General features: G+C 32.2%; 2 protein-coding genes across 3 annotated transcripts; one reads left to right on the top strand and one right to left on the bottom strand.

The window, feature by feature from the left end:
- Positions 1-13,993: 13,993 nt before the first annotated feature.
- Positions 13,994-18,916, bottom strand: LOC145631695 (chloroplastic import inner membrane translocase subunit HP30-2-like). Its single transcript, XM_081683844.1, has 6 exons — positions 18,481-18,916; positions 16,286-16,401; positions 15,751-15,877; positions 15,186-15,337; positions 14,311-14,373; positions 13,994-14,219 (listed from the first exon to the last, which is right to left on the bottom strand). The coding sequence occupies exons 1-6, from the start codon at positions 18,778-18,780 to the stop codon at positions 14,186-14,188; spliced, it is 792 nt and encodes a 263-aa protein (XP_081539970.1). The 5' UTR covers positions 18,781-18,916; the 3' UTR covers positions 13,994-14,185.
- Positions 18,917-19,665: 749 nt separating this feature from the next.
- Positions 19,666-23,257, top strand: LOC145631694 (uncharacterized protein At5g43822-like). Of its 2 annotated transcripts, none has more exons than XM_081683843.1 (6): positions 19,666-19,969; positions 20,089-20,207; positions 21,150-21,329; positions 21,607-21,663; positions 22,061-22,125; positions 22,736-23,257. In XM_081683843.1, exons 1-6 carry the CDS (start codon positions 19,838-19,840, stop codon positions 22,777-22,779), a joined length of 597 nt encoding a protein of 198 aa, XP_081539969.1. In that variant the 5' UTR covers positions 19,666-19,837; the 3' UTR covers positions 22,780-23,257. The 2 variants fall into 2 exon arrangements, with proteins under 2 accessions (XP_081539969.1, XP_081539968.1); XM_081683842.1 differs by having other exon boundaries at positions 19,667-19,969; positions 20,089-20,211; positions 21,154-21,329.
- Positions 23,258-23,753: the final 496 nt, after the last annotated feature.

Raw genomic sequence — 23,753 nt, 5'->3', positions numbered from 1 at the left:
ACATGGACAAAATTCGAGTAAAGGTAAAATACAGTCTCTAAACTTTTGTATTTGTGCACTTTTAGTCCCTGTCAACTTTTTTGTGTACTTTTAGTCACTCAACTACCACTCTTTGTGTTTCTGACCAAATAGTTTAGGGACTTAGCATAATCAGCATAGTTTAGGGACCATGACTCATATTTTTTTGTTTTTCCTTTTTTTTTCCCTTCAAAATTTATTAAAAAATTCCCAAAACACCCATTAATAATTTATTTTTTTTAAAAAAATAATCCTTTATTTTTTTCAAAATTTTATTTTTGTCACAAACTCACTCATAAAGTAATAAGCACAAACAAAAAATCAATCAAAATCCTTCAAATTTCTCGATCTAAAAATTCCCCAAAAATTTCCCAATTTCTCTCTCCTCCGATCACCATTTTTCCGATCAATTGCCGGGAATTTGAACCCTAATTCCCAAATTCAACCACCATTTTCACCCAGATCTCGACAATTAATCGGGAATGGCTTCTTCGGAAGCCGATTCCCGGCTGAAACAAGTGCTGGTGCCTTCTCTTGAGAGAGAAAATTGGGAAGGAGGAGAGGGAGTTAGAAGCCTTGGGTGAAGGGAGGAGAGAGAAAAAAAACAATCCCTTATTTTTAATAAAGAAAAGTATTATTTTTAATTACTTTAGATTTTTAATTAAAGCTGATTTTAAAAATACTGATGTTGCGTGTTTTGGTGATGATACAATCGGCTTTGGGAGGTGGTTTGTGACTCAACTTGTTGGAATATAAATGGAGAGTTTGATGTGGAAATTGGTGAAGCTGTGGGCCTGCCTGTGGCAGCTCGACATGGTATGTCAATTGCTATTGAAGCTGGTTTCAGGCAGATTACTTTGGAGACTGATTGCTTGAAGTTAGCCTGTTCTCTTCAAAGCAGCAAATCTGATCAATCAGCTTTTGGTTTGATTATAAAGGATATCCTTTCTCTTGCTAGCTAAGTCTTGCTCAAGGATTAATTTCACTCATGTTGGAAGGAAAGGGAATGGGGTAGCACATAAACTTGCCCATATTAGCAAGAACTACGACTCTATGCGGGTTTGGTTAGAAGAGATCCCTGTTAGTGCTATTGATGTTGTAACTTTGGATGTTTTGAACTTAAGTTAATAAACTCTTAGCATTTTCCGTCAAAAAAAATAATAATAACAAAAAAAAAAAAAAAAAAAAAAAAATAAAAAATAATGCTGCCAAAAAAAAAAAGGAAAAATGACAAGTAATTAAAAGATTCTTTTTTAATATTTCAAAAAAAAAAAAAAAAAAGATTCTTTTTTAATAAATTCTGAAGAAAAAAAAATGGAAAAACAAAAAAAATATGAGTCATGGTCCCTAAACTATGCTGACTAGGCTAAGTCCCTAAACTATTTGGTCAGAAACACCAAGAGTGGTGGTTGAGGGACTAAAAGTGCACAAATACAAAAGTTTAGGGACTGTATTTTACCTTTACTCGACAAAATTCACGTGGTTACTTGCAAACAATCAATAAATTAAAAGGACTACGAAAGTACGAAGGATATCCAACTTGCACAATATGTATTTTTATAAACGTATATTTTTAAAATATCAATCATCAATACGGAGTAATCCATAATAAATTAATTTGTTTATAACGAACCAGAAAAATCAAATTGATGCACACAAAAAAAAAAAAAAACAATTAGAATAACATGAAAATGAGGATTTTGTAAGTATATTTGATTTGCATATTACAGAGTTGCATACTCTCTCCATCCACAAAAATATACGGCCTTTATTTAATACGTACTTCGTATTTTTTTTTTATTGAATATAAGTGAAAAATAACCATTCTCAAAACATTGTCTTGTATATACATTTCTCGAACATACATCGTTGAAATATTACAATTCAATATTTTAAATTTCAACAATTTGACATTTAAGGCCAAATAAAACTTAATATGACCTTAGAAAAATTGCAAAGCATATATTATAAATAGTTGACAAAAAGGGTAAGCAACTACGTCAACAATTTCTCACAAAAAATTGTTAGATACATTGAACCTAGACATACAAATATCTCTTCTATAAATAGAGAATAACCCCTTGTATTATTTTCTTGTGCCAAAATATTGTACACTCAATTGCACCTTTTACCTCTATCTATCCAAATTTCAACCAAATTTTGCTTATTTTTCTCCTACAAAAAAATTAACCAACTTGTTAACATATAATCTTAGCAAGTTAAGTTAATTAATACGATAATATTATGGCAACTAATTACGAAGAAAACTATGATCTTAAGAAGCGTAACGAAGAATTAGAGAGAAAATTAAGAGAAAGTTTAGTAAGAGAAAAAAAGACAAAGGAAGAATTGTATAAAGCATTAGAAAGGGTTAGAGTGGCTGAAGATGGAGAAGAAATGCTTTGTTCTCAATTAGGAGATCTTGAAGCTGAATCTGTCGATCAGGCGCGTGATTTTCAAGCTCGAATGTTAGCTTTGATGGATCAACTTTCTCATGCTCAACAACTTCTTCAACTTCATTCCATTTCCATGCATTAAAAAAAGGATCATATGTTTAATATATACAAGTGTCGGGCTTGTCGTCGGGTTGTTTTTACTTCCGATGTTTAAAAACACGACAGTTGTCTGTATGGTTGTGTAATTTGAACTAGTAATGTGAAAGTTAAAGAGGTGTTTTTTTATCGCCTATGTGGGTTGAGGTTGGATGTGTATTATTGTATATACATAAATGGATTATATAACTATGTAACTCATAAATTTTGGTGTTTATGGATCGTCTTTCTATTAAGATTATAAAGTATTTTGTCTAATTTTATTTGGTTCTTTTGAACACGTACGTATAATTTTGGTTTTCTTCAAATCTTGAGATTTTTTATTTATTTATTTATTTCTTTTTTTTTTTTTTTTTTGAGGAGACTTCAAATCTTGAGATTAAATGGGTTAAAAATCAAAATGAAAAAAAATATTCAATTTAAATCTTAATTACAGTAAGTAAAAATTGTACTCCGTATGAAAAATAACAATTTGATATGGGCATATGGCTATATTATTCTTTCTTGAAATTTGATTATAACTCATAAAAATAGTCAAATTGTATATACGAAAAATGTTAAAAATCAGAATATATGTAGTTGATATTTACAAGTGATGTTCTTAATTGACTTCATAATCTCAACTTGTAGTTTAGAAGGCATAATTTCAACTCTGCCTTTATTTGAGGATGAAGGCATTTACGACTAAATCAACAATCATCGCAATTTGAGGATAGTTCTTTATCTTAATTAATTTTTAGGTGAACCAACTAATAAGGAAAACACTCAATTCTTTATATTGAAAAGAGTTTTTAAAGGCCAAGTATCATGCATTAAGTCATGCTGCCCTTGACAATGACTATAATTGGTTTAATATACATCAATACATGTGTATGTTCATGTTAAAAGTAGTCATCCACATGTAAGTAAGTGCCTATAACCGATTAAAATGTTTATTTTCCTCATCTGGAGTATTTGGAAAGAACAAAACGCCTCAATCTATCGAACTATAACTTTGATGTTTATACAATCTTGCACGGGTCACATTTCGCCTTGAATGAGTGTTAATACATGAGCACACAACCTAAGAAGATTTAATTTTCCTCCATTATATTGGGTTCCTCTTATCAGAATGTCCAAACTTTATCAATGAACCACATCACTTAAGTTATGTTTATCAAGGAGGCATAACCAACCAAAACACAATTTAAACGGTTTGGTTGTGATATAGTTGATGTTACGAAAAAAATATACTACTACATACCTCCGATTTTATTTAGTTGACACGTTTTGACCTTAGCACTATTCACACACTTTTGACCGTGTTTTGTGCTTTTACGTAATGAAAAATATAGTAATGTGGGATCTTGTTAGATTTGTCACGTTATATACTTTCAAAATATCAACTTTTCATAATTTTTGTTTATCAATAATTAAAGATATTAATGATAGAATAAGCGCATTGGCAAACGTGACTAAAAAAACGTGTCAACTAAAAAGAAACGGAGGAAATAATCATTAAAGACAGACAACCCACTTGTTAGTTGTAATCAAAGTGGCCTGATCTAATAAACAGTTATGCAAATTTAAGGAAAAATTGTATGTTTGCGTAATAGTTGGATTATTTTGATAACGAAAATGAATAGTTACTTACTTTACAGAGTTGAGCTAATTTAAGATAAGTGAGACAAATTTTTCAAATGGACAGGGAAGAAAATATTCACAGTAGAACAATATTTTGGGAAAAAAAATACATCACCAATACTAACAAATAACAATAATTAGAAGGGGAATGGAACTAACAATCCACCACTAATTATCAAATCTTAGGGTTTGTTTGGCATCGTTTTTTATTTTCAGTTTTCAGATTTTTTGAAAACAAAAAACCAAAATCAGGAAACAAGAAAAAGGTGTTTCCACTTTTCTGTTGTCAGTTTTCAAAATTATCATGTTCTTAATAAATTTGACTAAATTTTTATTCATTATATTACATATATCATATGATTTTGGAAAACAAAAAACCACAGCGGGATGCCAAACGAACCCTTAATTAGTCGATTAGTCCAAACAATGAATCAGGTGAAACATGAATAAATAAATAAAATAAAAATTAAAAAAAAAAAAAAAAAAAAAAAAAAAAAAAAAACCTAGAGCGAGTAAACCAAAATAAATAATCACAATGTTTTACGATAAAATAAGTTGAGAGTCTTGAGACATATAAACAAATCAACCTCGAATTATTTTCGAGATATAAACTCAATAATGTGATTCAATAATAGTATAAATCATATTGGACTTGATTTGAAAGAAACAGCTAGCTCAAGATGGGATCGTTTCAAAAAATATAAATGTTGGTGTTGAAAATAATACTCGTGCTTAATTAATGAGATATGAAGTGCTAAAGGTAGAAACAACTTTAGCAATGTGTCGTAGCAAATCAAGAAACAAGTAATTTAGCTGTCTGAATCACTGATAGAAATTAGACAATGATTAAAGAATTCAAATCAGTGAAGTATGATTATTTTGATGTGCAATTTTTAGACATCATAAAAGGGACACCCCACACACCATCACTACATTCACTATATACATAAAGTTGATTTAAAGGCTGTTATACAATTTTTCTTTACTTTGATATACGGAGTAGTAATCAGATATTTGTACTAGTGTATGACAATCAATTTTTATCAATGAAAAATCTCAAGAAAGAATTCATTAATGACATTAGTGAATTGGTTTTGGACCGTTGCTACATCCATCACAAAACCTAATAATATTAAGAGTACAGCCATCCATTGCCCTCTTTGGGTGATCATGAAGAGAGAGAATTTCTAAAAAATATTAAAATAATAAAAAGGAGTGATTTTTGAGGGAAATGGTGTATGACCAGGTCATGGCCATGCCCATTTGTGAAGAGTGGGCAATGGATGTGTATGTGACACTTGTCCAAGAGCTATTGGTTGATAGTTTTTTTTATTTTATTCAATTTACATTCCTTCACGTGAGAAATTGGAGGAGGGAAGAAAGAGAAAATCAATAACCATAAAATTAGAGGGCAACCAATGGGAGGGCATGGGCATAAGTGGGTATGGGAGTTGGGCATGAATGAAGTGGAAGAGAGAGAAATTAATTAAAAATGTGATGACCATCATTGCCTTGGGCAATGGATGGCTATGCTCTAATATCACGAATAAAATTACTCTTCAAGTATAGTTCAAACTTATGACTTCATATTACTTCATATATTAAATTAAAGAATCCTTAGGATGCGTTTTCTATGATTAATTTTAAGTTGGTGGAAAACTCATCTTGTGACTTTAAGTTCACGAATTTGAGACTCACCAACTATATTTTATTGCAATTGGTCTTGTACGGACCCGGTCCACAATAAATTATTGTAGACCCAAAATTTGACACTTTCAAATAATATGATCACATTCTGTATGATATAATCACTTTTTTAGATGATATAATTATCTTTTTGTGAGTCATATTTTGATGTCATATTAAACCATTTAATGAGATTATATAATTATCTTTAGGATGATAAAATTTAAAAATCAACTTTTGAATGATGTAATTTACTATTTGATACTTTTTATAATGATAAATTCACTTTTGAGTGATACATTTACATAATAGTTTCATTCAAGATGACATAATCACTTTTGTAATAATATAATCACATTTCGTATGATATAATCACATTCGTATGGTACACTAGAAGGTTGGGTCTACAATAAGTTATTGTAGACCGGGACTATTCTAGTCTTAATATAACTTAACCCGTAAAATGTGAAAGTTTAGACGAATAAAATTGATAAAAATAAATAAATAAATAAAGTCTAATGATTTGTGTCTGGATGAATCAAGTTCATCCGATCCGGATCCCAATCCCAATCCCATAAATCCACATCATTAATTAGGATGGATTAAATTTCACAAGATTTATGTCAATTTCTCTCAACGACTTATCCATAATCCATTACATTATATGTTTGTTCCTTTCATGAACAAACATTAGTCACCTCTCAATCTGACTGTTCCTGTTGAGGTATTGATCATAATTCATGAAGCATGCATACTTTGTCCTATCTCTTGAATTTTAATATCAGAAGCCTAGCTTTATATGATTGGACCGTAAAATTGTTGATCTTTTCAATTCGTTTTAAACTATTGAGTGGTTCCTGATTTTTCCTTTTACGTATTGGGATAATATTATGTTACACTTTATAGCATGCTTGTATAGGTGTATGACAAAGCAATGAAATTAACACTCTAATTAATAACCTTATCTAAAGGATGAGAGGCTTGATGATAGATCAATTAATTATATGGACTATATTACTAATTCAATTTCATTAATGAGCCTGGGCCATATTTACAACTGGGGCAAGATCGATGATAGAATTATATTCTGACGACGATAGAATAATAGTCTACGTCGTCAGAATATAATATGATCGAGAGAGGGTTGTAATAAGACTTGTAGTTTGTAAGTTGTAACTTAAAATCATGCCGAGTACAAAGTACGTAAAAACAGTGTAGCCTCTTAATTATGCTTGTAAATTACGTTTCCTTTATCATAAACAATTTAGTTTAGTTCAGTTCAGTTCAACTCAATTTAGTAAATCAGAACACAAGACCTTAATTATCTTTATTCTCCGTATCTTATATCAGTGTGAGATACGTGTGACACGTGATATGAAGAAAAATACTACTCCTAGTACTCCGTAATTAAATTTAATTTCTTGTCCACACAATAAATTGCCGTGCATTATTAGAGTTGAGTAGAGAAAATGTTTTATTAAAAATATATTTAACTATTCCATTATTGCTAATTGGTTTTGGAACAAACTTTTGTCCTGATGAACTTATTACAACCTTTTATGAAGATAATAATGATTATTTTTATACTATCTTCGGCTAGCTTCTTGTAGACTTTGTAAAAAAAAAAAAATATCAACACTAATCATGCAAGCATGAAAGTGAAACACAAGAGTATATACGAATATTCTTTTTCTTTATCCCACTCACACTTTAATTAGATTTTGAACAACTTACAAAACCTTTTGCAACTTGTACACCGTAGTAAAAAATAAATAAATAAAATGGCACCCTCACTTACAAAAGTTTGATTTTTCAATTTAAACACTCAATTTAACTACTCCTTTCGTCCCTAAATTACATTCCTACTTCTAACATTTATTCCTCACATAATAGAGAGAAGTTGGAACGTAATTTAGAGACGGAGGAAGTTCAAAAATTGTCAAAACCCCATCTCTCTCACCATGCACTTCTGGTCCTTTATCAATAAGAACTAAGAGTTCCTTTTGTACAATTCACATTAATTATGAATTAAAGATTAGGTGTACCTATAACAATAATAAAAATTTAAAATGAAAAGACGGAAATAAAAAATGATAAATTATGGAAAAATTGAAAGAATTTGACTCTTTTACTTGTTGGACTACTATCCAGCCAAGATTAGGATCACTTTCAATAAATCGATATTATAAAAAGCATATAACATCGATATTATTGGAGTTATACTTCTATATAATCATATTATTATATTAAGAGTACTAAAGTTTTGGCATAAACGATCATTCACAAATACCACAAACCAATCGAGATTTGAGAGCGACTTTAGATTGAGTAGTATACTCGAATTTCTCGTAATACCTACAAGTATAACTTAAATCATTAATAAAATGAAATTTATGACATATATAATAACTAAGCTTGATTCATGCGGATTCTAGTTTAGTAGGTGGATTATACCTAGCATTAGCAACGTCATCTTTGAAAAAAATTACCTACTACATGAGATGAGATACATCATTTAATTTTTTGATATTGATATTTATATTGTCATATTTCAATCTCCACCATATAATATCTCATAGTGCTTGTTACGCCTTTTGTATCATTATTATTATTGGTAGGCCATAATGTTTCAATGGAAGTTAATAGAACAATATATACTTGTATAGTTGTATAGTGGGAAATCATGCACTAAAGTAAAAGAATGAATCCAATGCAATCAATAGATTAATTGAGGGGTTGAGGCTTCTTCACATTTTTTTTTGTTTTTTTTTTTTTTTTTTTTTTTTTTTTGGAAAATACAAGTGCAAAGACAATCTAATAAGACTTTGGTCACTTTTTAAAATTATACTCTTAACTATAAACATTGTATTTTAAAAGTGTATATAAAAAAGATTAAAGAACTACTTCATTCGTTTCTTTATAGTTGCAACATACTTTATTACTTATACACGGTATATATTTAACATTATTAAAGCAGACATTGCATGATTTTTTTTTTTTTTTTTGAAAGAAGACATTGCATGATATAAAACACTTTAAATGGGGTTGATTAGGTTGTTAGAAGGGTAATTAAGTGGGCTATGAACTTTAAATAAAGGTGATAGTGGAATACAATTTTCAGATCTGCATAAAACCTTCCTTTTTATAATTTGTTGTAACTAATGTAACATTTTTTATTTTAAGAATTTCAACTATAAAGAAACGAAGGAAGTATATTGTTAAATTAGTATAATACATTAAAATGTATACCAAATATAATACTTAAAGTCAAACTAGTACATTGAAATGTTTAACAAAGTTTATTGTGTCAAAAAAACTTTCAAAAACAGATATAATATACGAGTATTGTTTACCTTACAAATACTTGCAAGTGGCAATACCAAAGAAGCTTCTACGGTTCTACTCTACTAGGCTCCCATCAATGTTCAAGTTTTGGCCCCATGAAAAAAGATAAAGGACCAAAAATTACAAGCTTAAAGAGTAACAGCCGAAAATATATTATTCCACAAGCATACACGTCAATGCTGATCACAAAAACAACAGAAATGACAAAAAAAGGAAACAAAAAATAACAGATAAACCAACATCATGAAAGATGCTATAACTAGATACATTGAACCTAGACATCCTAAATATGTCCTATAAAAATATGGTGCCATTTCATTTTACACCAATAACATTACACATCAAACCTTCCTAAACTTCTTTCTCTCCAATCAATCCATAATCATAAGATTCATAACCTCTTACATTATCAACACCACTCTCCTTTTCTTTTGAGTCTACACCACGCACCCCCGAATAAAAAAATCGAGTAAAATTTTGTGTTGATTTTGTCATTTCGTATTATATTATTGTTATATTTGTTACAACGATGGCACCTACTATTGCCGTTTTTTCATCACAATATAATGGTAAATCCTCGGATAAAAAGAAAAATGTCGAGGATATCGACATGGAGGTGATGAGAAAGAAAAATGCGGAATTGGAAAGAGAGTTAAGGGAGAGTTTAGAGAGAGAAGAGAAAATGAGGAGAGAGTTACAAAGAGCTTGGGAGAGAGTTAGGGTGGCGGAAGAGGCCGAGGAGAGACTTTGCTCACAATTAGGAGAACTTGAAGTTGAAGCCGTCGAACAAGCGCGTGAGTACAACGCGCGTATTGCTGCGTTGATGGATCAACTCTCACGTGCTCACGTGCTCCTCCAAACTTCTTCAATTTCTCCTCCCTCATAATAATATTTAAATATTTTTATAATTTTGTAATTTTAATTTGTAGTATTATTGTAGTTGGATGAGTTTTGTAATCTTAAAATTGAGGAAATATGGCTGATTTTGTGAGATATGTTGTCAATGAAGGAAGAATATGAACATGATTTTTGTATATGTTGTTCCCATCTAATATTGTGGCATTATATAATTTCCACTTGTGTTATTACTTTGTCAATATACTATTTGTTTAAGGGTTCTGAGTTTACGGTAATGCCTTCTTTTAAAATAGAAAAAAATAAAAAAAAAAGTTACTTTACAAATTACTAATTTATACAGAGTATATTCTTTTGTGTCTTATCTTAGACTCTTAGTTATGTTAGGACTCTTACGGGGTGTTTGGCAAATGGGATTGGGAATTTGGGGAATATAGGGTGTGAGTGGGAATGGAAATTAATAGGTCGGAATTCATGAAATAATCTCAATCCTGTGTTTTTGGAAATATGATTGAGAAATTTTAAATCCTATGTTTGGTATGTGGGAATAATAGAGGGATTAAAAGCAAAATTTACAAGATTGTCCTTTTATTATCATATGCCACAAAAATGTATGGCACAAAACCAGGGTAGTATTGTCTTTTTAACAATTTAGTGAATTCCCCCAAAATATTACTTGTCACCCCTAAGTAATAAAATGTAGGGAATACAAGCTAATTATTCCCAAGCACATTCCCATTTTATATTATACTCCATAATTCCCATCAACAAAATATGAGTTTACAAAGACTAGGGATTATTATTCTCATTCCCAATCCATAATCCCACTTACCAAACAGCCCGTTAGGAGTATAAAATTCTAATAATGTTGACTTTAGTTGCTCTTCAAAAGTTGTTTTAGACTTCTTCATTAAAAAAAAAAAAAGAAGAAAGAAAGAAAATAAGATCTTTGTTAAAATTAATTTCAAGTATTTTGTTTTCACCTTATAATTCACATAAATGATGTATGGTTGGAATTTGGGAGATATTTGAATGGCACAACGCTCTAACCTGAATGAGCCTAACATGAATAATTTTCTCTACTCTCTTTGCAATATATTCATGTTAGGTTACTACTTACTCATATTTTCTCTAGAATTATCTACTACAACATTTTAGAGAATTCTTGACATTGAAAGTTAAGAATATTAAGACTAAAAGAATGATCTCCATCTTCAGCTATAAATATAGGATATGGACATTCAATTGATATACACGCATAAGAAAATAAAGCTACTAAAACGTAATCACCACATTACTACCACTACTTAGGGCGTGTTCGGCGCTAGCTTTTGAGTAGTTTTTAGGTAGCTACTCAACAAAAAATGTGAGTGTTTGACAAAGTAATGGTTCAAGTAGCTTTTAGTGGTGGAGGTAGCTTTTATTAAAAGCTAGGATTATTAGCTTTTGAAGTTAGAGGTAGCTTTTGAAGTAGCTTTTGAAAATTTAATGTATAGTTTTAAAAATAAAATATTGATTCTTAAATGTAATAGCTAGTCAACCACTACTTTACCGAACAATCATACCTAAATTATCTTTTTTCACAGCTAACAGCTTGTTGACAGCTAACAGCTATCTCCACAGCTCACAGCTATCTCCACAGCTCACAGCTATCTCCACAGCTACAGCTACCTTCACAGCTACATTTTGCCGAACATACCCTTAATACTTAGTTTAAATAGTGTTTGACAAAATAATGATGGATGTTAATGGTTCATCCGTTTATGTAGCCGATACTACTTATGAAATTAAGAGGATTTAAGACTTTTATGGATTGATTTTCATTTTACAAATTATTTTTACACTACTTTTTTTCTTTCAAAAGTGCTAAACTACTCATACTAATATTAATGATTCATCAAGTATGAATCTACTTGCTACAAATGAATGAAACATAATTTTTGAAATTCAAAATATAATTTCACCAAAATCTTAACCCTAGCTACACAATTAGCAATCTCATGTGTTTTGTAACTTGATCCCATCCAACTCTTCAGATGATGTTTCAGATATAAAATGAAGTTATAGTTTATTTCTAAAAAAATGACGGTGATTTATTTGTATAATTAGGATGTTGGATCCACTAAACTACACTATACATAATGAGTGATTCTCGAAAATCTCATAATCCTTGTAATAATGCCTTCTTAAAAATAGAAAAAAAAAAAATTAAAATTAAAAATCAAAGTTAAATTTTAAAATTACTAATTTATATATTTGTCTTTGATCCTACCAAAAGAATTTCTAATAGGATGGTTCTACTTGTAATTTAAAAGTCGTTTTTGGATTCTTCATAATAATTTTTAAAATATTATCTATGTTAAAATTTGAATGATAAACGCTCTAACATAAATATTTGACAAGAATTTTTTTATTTACCCATAAAAACGATATATTTGATTACTTAAAAGTTTTACAACCTTCAACCTCATTTTGCAAACGAAATTAGAGGCTGGAATGAACATAGAACATTTGACCTCAACATTTGACAAGGAATGAATTGGAAATCAAAGTCTAATTTTGATAAAGCATTCAAGCATGAAAAAATACTATTACACACAAAAAATTGAAAAAATTGTTCATTTAAATTCCACTAACAATACATATGTACTCCATAAGTCAATTGTCAATATACCACATAAATATTATTACACAGAAAGTTTGTTAGTTGGCTTAAAACAATTTACACTCAACCTTCATGATTTATTGAGAAATTTCCAAAAAGTGTTAATGCCCTATTGCTTTAATTTTGTGTAGCAAACATTCCTAACCATTTGTCATTTTTCTCATTGGAAGGTAAGAAAAACTTTACGGTCTACCCCAAGCACTCTCACTTGACCACAATTCAAATGGTTAAAGTTGCAACTTGCAAGGGACAGCTTCAACAACATCAATGGCCACATATCCCACATTACTAATCAGTCAAATTTCAAAAATCCAAATGTGGTTAAAATTATATCATAGACGGGATAGACCCACCATAACTGTCAATTTTGATCCAAGTAAGCATATAGTTTAAAGATAATGAACATATTATCTGCGTTAATGATAATCTGCAACTTTTGGGTATTATTTGTAAGACATAAAAAATTCCAAAGTTGCAGGTAACCATTAACGTAGTTAGTATAATTACAAGTATAATTTAAAATTTTAAAACTTAGATATAGTTTCAAAGGCTACAATAGAACAAATGACATTAAATTCAAAAGTGGCAAACTCCTTGATACACAAAGAAGCAAAGCATTAAAAAACGAGAAGAGTGAAAAAGACTCTACATAATGAGCTAATTAGAAGCCTTGACGTATAATATAGAGGCTCAAAGTTCAAGCTGGAACTTGGAAGAGTAGAAGAGACGTAATAGTAATCAATTAGAGCAAAATCTAGTAAGTCTACAAAATTTATCAGCAACAGTTGGACAGTCGAGGTTGGAAACTTGAACAGGACAAGGTTTAATGACCATGTTTCAATCGCAAATAAGTGTCATCTAAACTCTATGCACACTCGGGTGGTACGTGACGTGTGTAGAGGTATCAGAAATGTAATGCAATATGCCTAGAAAACGTAATTGGAGATGTTCCCTCCAACATTTTTTTAAAACAAGCTTCAGTTAGACGAACCAATATATGGCCAACTGTGAGTAACTGAGTACAGTAAAACCTTGGCAGATTTACAATGACTCGAAGACTTTGAAGTGTTTAGATTCAGCTAATGCTGCACTAAGTGAGATGAAACTCCTTGAATGCCAAGGTTTTCATGTAGCATGATATTGGTAGCTTGGAAGCTGCACAAGATTGTTACTGCCATGTAAAAGTATTTAAACCTAGCTACTGCATCCGCAACTTCTCGCCTCTTATTGTTATTAATTGGAATAATACTGTCAAAAACCTAGTTGTTCACATAAATAAATAAGAATTCAAAGTAACTACAACATAATCGTAGTTAAAAATTTAACAACAATAATCTACCTTTGAAATGAAATTCCACCTACAGTACAGGACTCAACTCCCCTCTACCGATAAAACATGTTTTGCTGCCCTGTAAGCTTGCCTGACAACAATGTAAGCACTCTACTTTTTTCGCCTCTCTTTAAGCTCTGGATCCCTGATGAAGTTATACCCAAAGATAACAAATACACAAAAATCAGATCGGATTCATACAAAATTCCATGCATGAATGTAGCAAAAGATCAAACCTTTCAATTTGGTCAAGAATGAGAAGCCTTGGGCCAGGAGGAATCTTTACATCTCTAAGAGCACTGAAAAGAACATGCAAATCATTCAAAGACGTTAGCTGTTAGCATTCGTGAAAATGCAAATGTGCATATAAGCTATAATAGGTGCTACAGTTGGACTAATTCGGAAGTTTTCAATCAAACTAATTTCACTGTTACTATTTAAGTTCTTTGATTAAACAAAGCACGGGAAGAAACACGAAAATCAAGGTTTATAAATTACATTAGAAAGAAAGTAAAACATGCATCTAAAGAGCAGAGAGTCCAGATCTATCAGTGATTTATGTCTTCCTGATCCTTCTTCTCTCCTAAGTCCTAACCTCTTCCTGCTTCCCTATCTATCATCTATCTCATGAATGTCATGATTGGACTGGAAGGATATGCTATTAAGAGTTTACAAGATTGCAGAATTTGGAAGGACCAATAACCTCAAGCAGCGCTTAAGAGAAGAGAATAGAGATCAACACTCCCAATAGTTCAATTATTATTTCCCAAATATCCACAATAACATCTAGATTACTCAAATAGTCAGACCTAGAGAGTTGGATATGGGTACATATCCAGGCGTAGAACAACATTAGGGAAATTTTGAAATTGTTTAGCTCCAAGCCTCCAAGTGACCAAGTGTTAATTCTATGTCGGAATATTTGATATGTACGGGTACTTGAGGTTAATCGGAAAGTCCAAGAAATACACAGTAAAAGATTATAACACTTATGAACATATTTAACCCGGTTTCGGCACCACCATATCTATCAGTTTACAATCTACTGCCAACACAAAAAATAATAAGAGAAACAACACGGACGACAAGAAATATGAGCACTGATTCTTACCTATCATTGAGCAATGGCAATGTGCGATCATTCAGCAGGCCTTTCTTAAAGTTTTTCTCATAGCTTTGGAGGCCAAGGCTAAATAACAAACTTCTTGTTTTAGCATAGAACGGATCATCTTCCACCACAGGTTTAGAGAACTTTTCTCCTAGCTGCATAAATAAAAGGCTAATAACTTCAATATATAGAAATAAAAGATACAATCTCGATACTAAACCTATGAAGCACAATAGCAGTGTCAGTGAGAAACAGTCGTTGAACTGATCAGTTATCACTTCAAATCTTAAACACAGCAACATTATAGGCAAGGGGGGCAATAAGACGACAAATACCCAGGTGCTGAAAGTCTCAACATGCACTAACACGGCACTATCAATATGTCTTTTCAGCTCATCCAGTACAAGAATTATCTCTCATCAAGATTCAAGGTTTGATTATCAAGACTCAAGAGTCCATATTCCCAATTGATCAAGCTCATCAATATGGATACTGCCATACTGGAATGTGAAAAGAAAAAGGTATAGAGAAGTAAAATTTATTAGACTAGAAAAAATACATTACAAACCTTGTAAATTCCTCCTTGAGCAAGGGCAAAAAAGGCTCCTGATGAGACTGCACTGGAAACTTGGTTTGGCCCACCCATACCACTAACCAAAGAAAACATGGCCCCAGAACCAAATGCTGCTGCCATGCTGCAATTTATCAAGTTAATACACATATAAACATTTTGACAGAGAAGTTATAGACAAACAAACAATAGAAATAAAGTGACACAAAGGAGGTGTCTCCTAATTCCTAAACAAGGAATTTCTATGAAAAAAAAAAAAAAAATCAACCCAGGAACAAGTTAGCTAGGCATCAATCGTTTTTTTTTTTTTTTTTTTTTTTTTTTTTTTCGTAATTAGAGCTGAAATATAGAGGCAAGAGCACCATTGCCAATAATCAACAAACACAAAATCAATACATGCAACAGTGAAGCAAAACAAAAGGGTAGATTAAAAATAAAAGTCACACTGCAATAACTGCAAAATGGTTTTGTAGCAAAAATGAACAGCAAACCTCTGAAAATTATCAACAAATGAGAAATTAGGCAAGCTTACCTGGACCATACATCCTCCTTCCCTTTGATTCTCCTCAAAACAGTAGAGATGCCAACATTGACACCTGTCATGACAGCAAAGTTGCGAGCTTGAACCAATGGACCCCCAGAGAGAGCCTACAACAAGAAAAGACTTTATCAAGACTAGCACCAAGCACAAGCTGATATACTTCCCCAATTTTTTAGCAAATGTCTTAGAAAGTTATACCCACATATCAAAGAAATGTTAGTTACTTAGTTATTGAAATGATATTCAGATCACACAAATTAAATTGTATCAGCAAGTTCCAAGTGCATAGATAAAAAAAAAAAATTAAAAAAAAAAATTCAATAACTGCACAAATACTACCTTCGTTACATATTATTTGCAACGATTTGACATAAAGTAGAGAGGAAAAATGTCTAATCGTTGCAAATAATATGTAACGGAGGTAGTAATAAAATAGGAGTTCGGCTGTAAAAGGTAAAAAGTGAAAGCTTGGTCATCAAGTACGAGATATAGTTATCCTTTCATTCTCAATAAACTTAGAAGCATCATCTCACACACGCCCGCCCGCCAGTGCACGCGCGCGCACACCCACACACACAGATATATATATATATATATATATATATATATATATATATATATATATATATATATATATATATATATATATATATATATATATATAAAGATCCATCCTAAATCCCAGCACTAGATGAAGGCAACTTTCTATTTGAGAATTGGGCTTTTTTTTTTTTTTTTTTTTTTTTTTTTTGAAATAGTTAAACATAGCCCCCTTTTTCCAAATGACGCAACTTGTTAGTCCACCCAAAATATAACAGTGCTATAAATTACAATCACTTTCCCCAAATCCCCATCACACGATACATGGGATGATTATGAAAATAACCTATTATTCTTCTACAAGGATCACAAAATGTAGGACATCGATGCATAAACTAGATATTGATACAACAGCTTTGAATCATATCAACTCCTTCCATGGAGGGAGCGCAAAAACCTAGACAAACCATAACAGCTTGAGCTCCCCAACAAGGAGCTCAATATATTACTCATAGGCCAGTACCAAAATGAAAGTATAGGGACTTTTTTCTACAAATGTATTGGTGAGATGTAGCACTAGAAATCCCAAACCTTTTCACACAAACGAAAATCAAAATGTAGTTAATTTAATTTCTTATGGGAAACCCATAGTGTCTACAATCTATAAAGCCACCCCGATCTGAAAGGTATAAAGCGAAAAACTAAGCAAGATATAACAATTTGACCTCCCCAACATGGCGCTCAATACATTTGGCCAGTTCTAAAACGAGATTGACAAACTTTTAAATAAAACGGATGTTCAGTAAATTACTGAACATCCGTTATAAAGTGACAATAAAATGTGCAAAAGTTACACTAAAACGCACAAAAGTTACCCTGACATATATAAGAGTTATTTATGCTTCATTGATAAATTTGACAAAAGTGACACTAAATTTGACAAAAGTGACACTAAATTTGACAAAAGTGACACTAAATCTGACAAAAGTGTACCCGATGTACAGTAAATTACTGAAAACCGGGTGTATACAAAAGTTTTCCAACGAGATTATAGGGACTCAATGAACACCACTCAACCCTCTTTATAACCAAAATTCCAAAATCCATTTTCAGGTAATTGAACAATAATCCTAAAATCAACAAACGTTCCGAACTTCCAATCCAATGTGGAAGATATGAGGGGATTCATTCTCAAAATCAATGCAAAATGGGATGATATGTACACAACAAAATATCATTCCATAAGATTGTATAAACATCTAATATACAAGAACACTCATACCCATATTAAACATATACCCAAACAGAATCAAATTATACACTATCCACAAAATAACAGTCATACACTCATACCCACGTTAAACATATAACCAAACACAATTGAATTATTCACTATCCCACATAATAACACTCAAATTAACATAAAAACACTCATATCCAAATTAAACATATACCCAAAAACAATCAAATTATGCACTATCCACAAAACAACAGTCATACACTCATATCCACATTAAAGATATAACCAAACAGAATCAAATTATTCACTTTACCAAATCATAACACTCAAATTAACATAAAAAACATCAAATTTCATCCCATAACAATACAATAAAATGAGAAATGAAGAAAACTCGAAATTCAACCTGGGCTTGTTTTAAACTAGCCATAGCATTAGGGTCAAGGCTACCAGGAGGAGGTTGCATAGGCATGGAGGAGGATAAATCCTGTGTAAAGGTACCCATAAGACCACCAATAAGGGCACCTTGAATGGCCCCACCAGCAGTAACAACAGCAGCTTCAACAGGAATAGATTGTTTAGAAAGCCAAGATTTAACGTTAACTTCCAGTTTTTTGATTTCAGATTGAATTTGGGTAATTGGGTTTTGTTGAATTAAACCCTTTGGTGAATTAACCGCCATTACATCTTGCTTTCCATCTCCCATGGTGGATTGCTTTTCTGGGGTTTTAGGGGTTTTTGGGGAGAAGATGAGAAGAGGGGTTTTCAGAGTTGTGTGGATGGATAGATAAAATGGGAATTTGGAGTGGCAAAAGACAAGTTTTTGCTGTCACTCGACCCAATTCCCTAACCTGGCAAATAGGTGTGGGAGTTTACTGGCTTAGCTATATTTGGAAAATGGAAAGGGATTAAATGTTTAATGGTTTAATAATTGTAAAAGATTTAAAACGCAAAATTAACCTATGATATAGATTGTACGAGTTATATGAGTGCGCAAATTAATACAATCTTAAATGAGCGAGCGCACTTCCGAAAAAAAAAAAACATATCAGGTGCACGAAATAACATACTTGGCATCTAAAAGTTTAATATCGTAGTTACATCATGTTTACCCTCCATTTTAGATAGTTTGTTATGTAGACTTTGTAGTTATGAAGCTTAGGAAATGTTCCTTAAGACTAGGGAACTTAATGAGTGAGTTTCAATCTCAAACATACATCCATACATATTCTAATTTATTATTTGACAAGTAAATTGATTACTTAATTGAATAGGGTTAAATTTAAGTAAATCATCGAATTAACATAAAAAAAATGTAAAAATCAAATCGCACATTGATTTTTTTTTTTTTTTTTAAATCCCTTTCATTTGAATCGAAAGATTTCCCATACAACGGTTGCACCACATGACAATACAGCCCTCTCATATACTCAACAAACTTAGATGTCACATACTTACCCGACCAATTGGGGACGTGCGTCACGCACTCACATCTAGCACCACCACCATCTCGTCCGCCGTCCCCAACACCATCCTCGCGCCACCACCACCAGCTCATAAGTTGTTTTAAATTCACACCCTCAAGGGCCCCAACCCCAAGTATATAATTCAAAACCTCCTCGGCTAGTCGGCTCCTAACCAACCCAACACTCTCACTAGTGCACTTCTTTCACTTCCTCAGACAGCCAGACCAACCTGCCGCGACTCCTACCGCCGCCTCCTCTGCCACAACCACCATCTGTTAAACACTTCTTTCTCTTGTTATGGAAAATATTCTCAAGAAATATCAACAAAAATTCAAGAAAGTTCGAGAAGAAATGGATCATTGGGAAGACCTTCAATCCCGCTTACTCTCTCAGTTTTCTAATGCTTCTTCGATTATTGGAAGAATTGAGGTCTCTAATTTTCATTTTAAATTCACTCTTTTTATATTTGATTTTGTGTTAGATTAAAGTTTCAATCTTGGCGCATTAATTATGAAACTTGATTATGATTTTGGGAAATTTTTGTTTAGGTGATTGGAAATAAGAAGAATTATGGTTGTTTGAAGGGTGTTGATGGGATTGAAGATGCAGTTTTGCAGAAGCAAATGGAGTCTTTGGAGACAATTTTGCTCTCAATTAAGAAGACTATGTTAGTTCAATTTGTTTATCATAGTACTTTATTTTGTTCTTGTTGCTTTATTTTTTGCAATTGAACATCTTTTTACTTGAGAGTTCTTCATTTCACCTCAAGCACCCATATGGCCAAATATTTCTGTTTGTAACATAAGTTGGTCAATTTCATAACATGGCCGTGTCTGGCCCTTCTAGTCTTAAGAGTTAAGACCCTAAATTGTGTTAGTAGTTTTGTTGTAAGAAGATTATGTGACTTGTGTGTTCACAATTGAAGTTTAATTAGGTTAAGTGTAGTCAATTGGCAAAACATTGTAGTTGACAATTGATCGATATTGATGTTTTAAAAAAATACAATCATTGCTCATGAAAATAATTATGTCTTTTCTGCTGTATGAGATTTATGGCTACATTTGCTTCTAATTGACAAGAATTGGCATATAAGCATGTAACCTTACTGATGATATGGCGATTGGATATAGACCATATAGTCGTTAGAGTTGGTATAGCTAAAACGGGGAAAACAAAAAAAAAAAAAAAAAAAAAAAAAAAAAAAAAAAAAAAAAAAAATCAATGTGACATTAAAGATTGTAGTACAACAATAGAGTTATGATAAGGGTTTTGTCTAGTGTATAAAAGTTTTAAGTTTCACTTCAATTTATGCTGCAAAGTTGGTAATGTGCAAAAAAGTCTTTTTGAATAAAATTTTGTGTGGCTTTATAAGGTGGATGAGCTTAGTTCTGCATAATTAACTGAACTTCGTTTGGCGCATATATTTTATCCCTGGATTTTAATTGTAAATGACAGAAACTATGATAGTGATTATATCTTGATCTTTAGCTTCTTTGGATGTTTTGGTTTGGTGGGTGTTTCCCCTCGTTGTATTTAAAGAGGAATTAGATTGTATGATAGCATGATATTGAATACTTCAGACTTTAAATTAATTGGGAGATTTGTGTAGGGAGGATTTCCACAGTATTGTACTGTCTCTGGAAAAGATGGTCAGAGACAGTAGGCAGCTTGTTGGAAGAGGATCTCATGTGCTTTCCACTAAACAACTGCAGCAAAGAGTGGGAATTAAACCAAGTCTTTCAGATTGCTTAGATGGGCTTGCTATTTTGCAGGAGATGCACAGCTCTGAGTACGTTCAACTTGGCTTCTTTGTTTTTGCTTGTTCTTATTCATAAGAATTGGTTTTATGACTCACCAAGGTATAAATTGTATGGGTGGAGTGATACATTTAAGGATTATCTTTCCTCATTGTTTACGATTAGTCGCTTGTTTCCAACCATCAGGGGGATTTGAGGGATTAGGCTTTTTGCTATTTCTCTGTGCTGAAGCCTTAATTATCTTTTTCCTCAAGTGTCAAGACTGTCAAAGCATATTAAAGCTTACATTATCTTCCGTTTTCTATGTAGGTACCGTCTTAAATCATCAGTGGTTTCTGCACTCTTGAGTATTGCTTTAAAGCCCAGGTACAATATGATAAGAAATGGGTTTAATGCAATTTTCCGTAATCACTAACGGCTGTGAGTTCTTAGAATTAAAAATTAGAATAAGAAGAAAAAGGGCTTGTCGTTGTTAATGATTTGCATTATTAAAAATTATCTACTATACAGTTCAGAAATTGGAGAATTTTTATGTTCCTATTATTTCCTAAGGGATGTTATTTCATTGCTGTGACATGTGGCTATTTTTGTCATATGGTCTGCTATTGCTTATAGATATATGTTATCTATGTTGTGGAACCATAAGATCTTAGAAGTTTCAAAAGCATTGCTTGGGTTTGAAAATCTTGTGTTACAAATGCACTTGTTGGCCATTATTGTGTCTTGATATTTGTGATTCTAACTAAGGCTCAATTGCATTCAGTTCCAAAGATTTGGGAGCATTGCGTCAGCTTTTGTTCGATCAGCCAAATATTCCAAGAGATGAAGGTATGTATGCTGTCATTGGCATATATGCTGCAGCTTAAATATCCTTCCTTGAACAAGGCCTTTTGATTTCCGAGTACTAGTATTTGCAATTCTATGTGACAACTTACTCAAATATTCCAATGTCTCCGTACTCACTCCCATCTGGATTTTATCTGCCTTGTAATTTGATTTTGGATTTTGACTGGATCAATGGGATGGCCAAGTATTGCTTTTGCATATGACAAAACATAGGCTTGTTACACTTCCCTCTCAGACTCAGCATTGACCTTTTAAATCCCACCCTTCTTCACGTTTAGTCTGTACTTTTTCCTTCTGACTTGATCTACTTTATGCACACTTAGTAAACTTTATTTTTGTCAACTTTGCCTGAAAGTGGTAGTTGATCTGGTTGACATAAGAGAGGTTTGATCTAGAAAAATGTCTGCAGCTTGTAAAAAATTTGGACTAAGCAGATAAAGTTGTGATTGTTATTTTTCCTGTTATCTTAGCATCTCTTTTCTATTCTGTTGCGGGGCTTGCAGAAAGCCGAGAAGCTTTCTTATAACTGTGACTTTGATGAGCTGCATGTAGAAATAGAAGTTCTTATGTCATCTCATGTTGTGGATTGCAGTACAGTTAATCTATGACATCATATTTGCTGAAGACATTTCTTGAGTTAGAGATTGGTCATCTGTCATTTGAAGCTGGAATTTTGTAAAAGTGCTGTTCAGCCTTGATCAACTGGACTTCAGTCATTTAAAGCTTGATCTCTGTGATATGGTTGGCGGGGTTATGGCATCACAGCACTCCCTCACTGAAGTACATCTAATGAGGATGCATCTCAGTATCACATGTAGCTGCAGGTTTCCAGTGCGGATGATATTCAGGATAATACAGAAGCCCTTGAGCCTCTCTGGCGTTGTATACTTTAATTTATATTATTATTCATACAAAGTATATACGGAGTATTATTCTGGGGAAAAATCCCAGGTGAACAGAAAAAGGTAGCTTGTATGCAATATATTGTGTACCAATATTTCTATGATCATTAGCATCTATTATTATTTTGTGAATCATCAGTATGTACTTCCTCTTTGTTGCATAGAATTCTTGATCATTATGCATTTATGCCTAATAAGAGTAATACCTATAAATGAACAACACTTTTAGACCATAGATTATTGGCAAAATTTCCATTCTTCATTTGAAACAAATACATACTCCGTAGAAATAAAATGAAATACAATGAACAAGATCAAGCTTATGCATCACAGGGACACAGCGTATACTACAGTTACAGTGATTAAGCAAACATCATTCAGAAACCATTCACAATAACATCTTCATTCCTCAGCATCATAGCAATTATCCTTACCTGGCAGCAGGAGACTTTAGTCCAAGACTGAGGAGCATGACTATTCCATAGCCTGATCTCTGAACCATGGCGATCACCACGAGTCACTTTGATAAACAGTCTGAAAGAAGGCTTGGCCATCTTTCCCTTCATATGGATCGGTTTTGCGTTGCCTCTCAGTAGGGCAGATAGCAGAGAAGATAGTTGATATAGTCATCAAACTCATGCTTATCAAGACTACTGTTCCGGTAGCTAACAAAATGAATGAAACCATTTTCAGAAAGTTTTTTTTTTT

Source organism: Chenopodium album, chromosome 5 (assembly GCF_948465745.1).
Source record: "Chenopodium album chromosome 5, dcCheAlbu1.1, whole genome shotgun sequence".
Lineage (NCBI taxonomy): Eukaryota > Viridiplantae > Streptophyta > Magnoliopsida > Caryophyllales > Amaranthaceae > Chenopodium > Chenopodium album.
This window is presented reverse-complemented; position numbering and strand designations above follow the sequence as displayed.

Excerpts from the sequence above, each read along its gene's own strand:
- LOC145631694 (XM_081683843.1), top strand. The coding sequence starts at position 19,838 with ATGGAAAATATTCTCAAGAAATATCAACAAAAATTCAAGAAAGTTCGA. Across the intron at positions 20,208-21,149 it reads CTCTCAATTAAGAAGACTAT|GGAGGATTTCCACAGTATTG; the intron begins GTTAGTTCAATT and ends AGATTTGTGTAG. Across the intron at positions 22,126-22,735 it reads AAATATTCCAAGAGATGAAG|TACAGTTAATCTATGACATC; the intron begins GTATGTATGCTG and ends TGTGGATTGCAG.
- LOC145631695 (XM_081683844.1), bottom strand. The coding sequence starts at position 18,780 with ATGGGAGATGGAAAGCAAGATGTAATGGCGGTTAATTCACCAAAGGGT. Across the intron at positions 15,878-16,285 it reads AAGGAGGATGTATGGTCCAG|CATGGCAGCAGCATTTGGTT; the intron begins GTAAGCTTGCCT and ends GATAAATTGCAG. Across the intron at positions 14,220-14,310 it reads ATTCTTGACCAAATTGAAAG|GGATCCAGAGCTTAAAGAGA; the intron begins GTTTGATCTTTT and ends TAACTTCATCAG.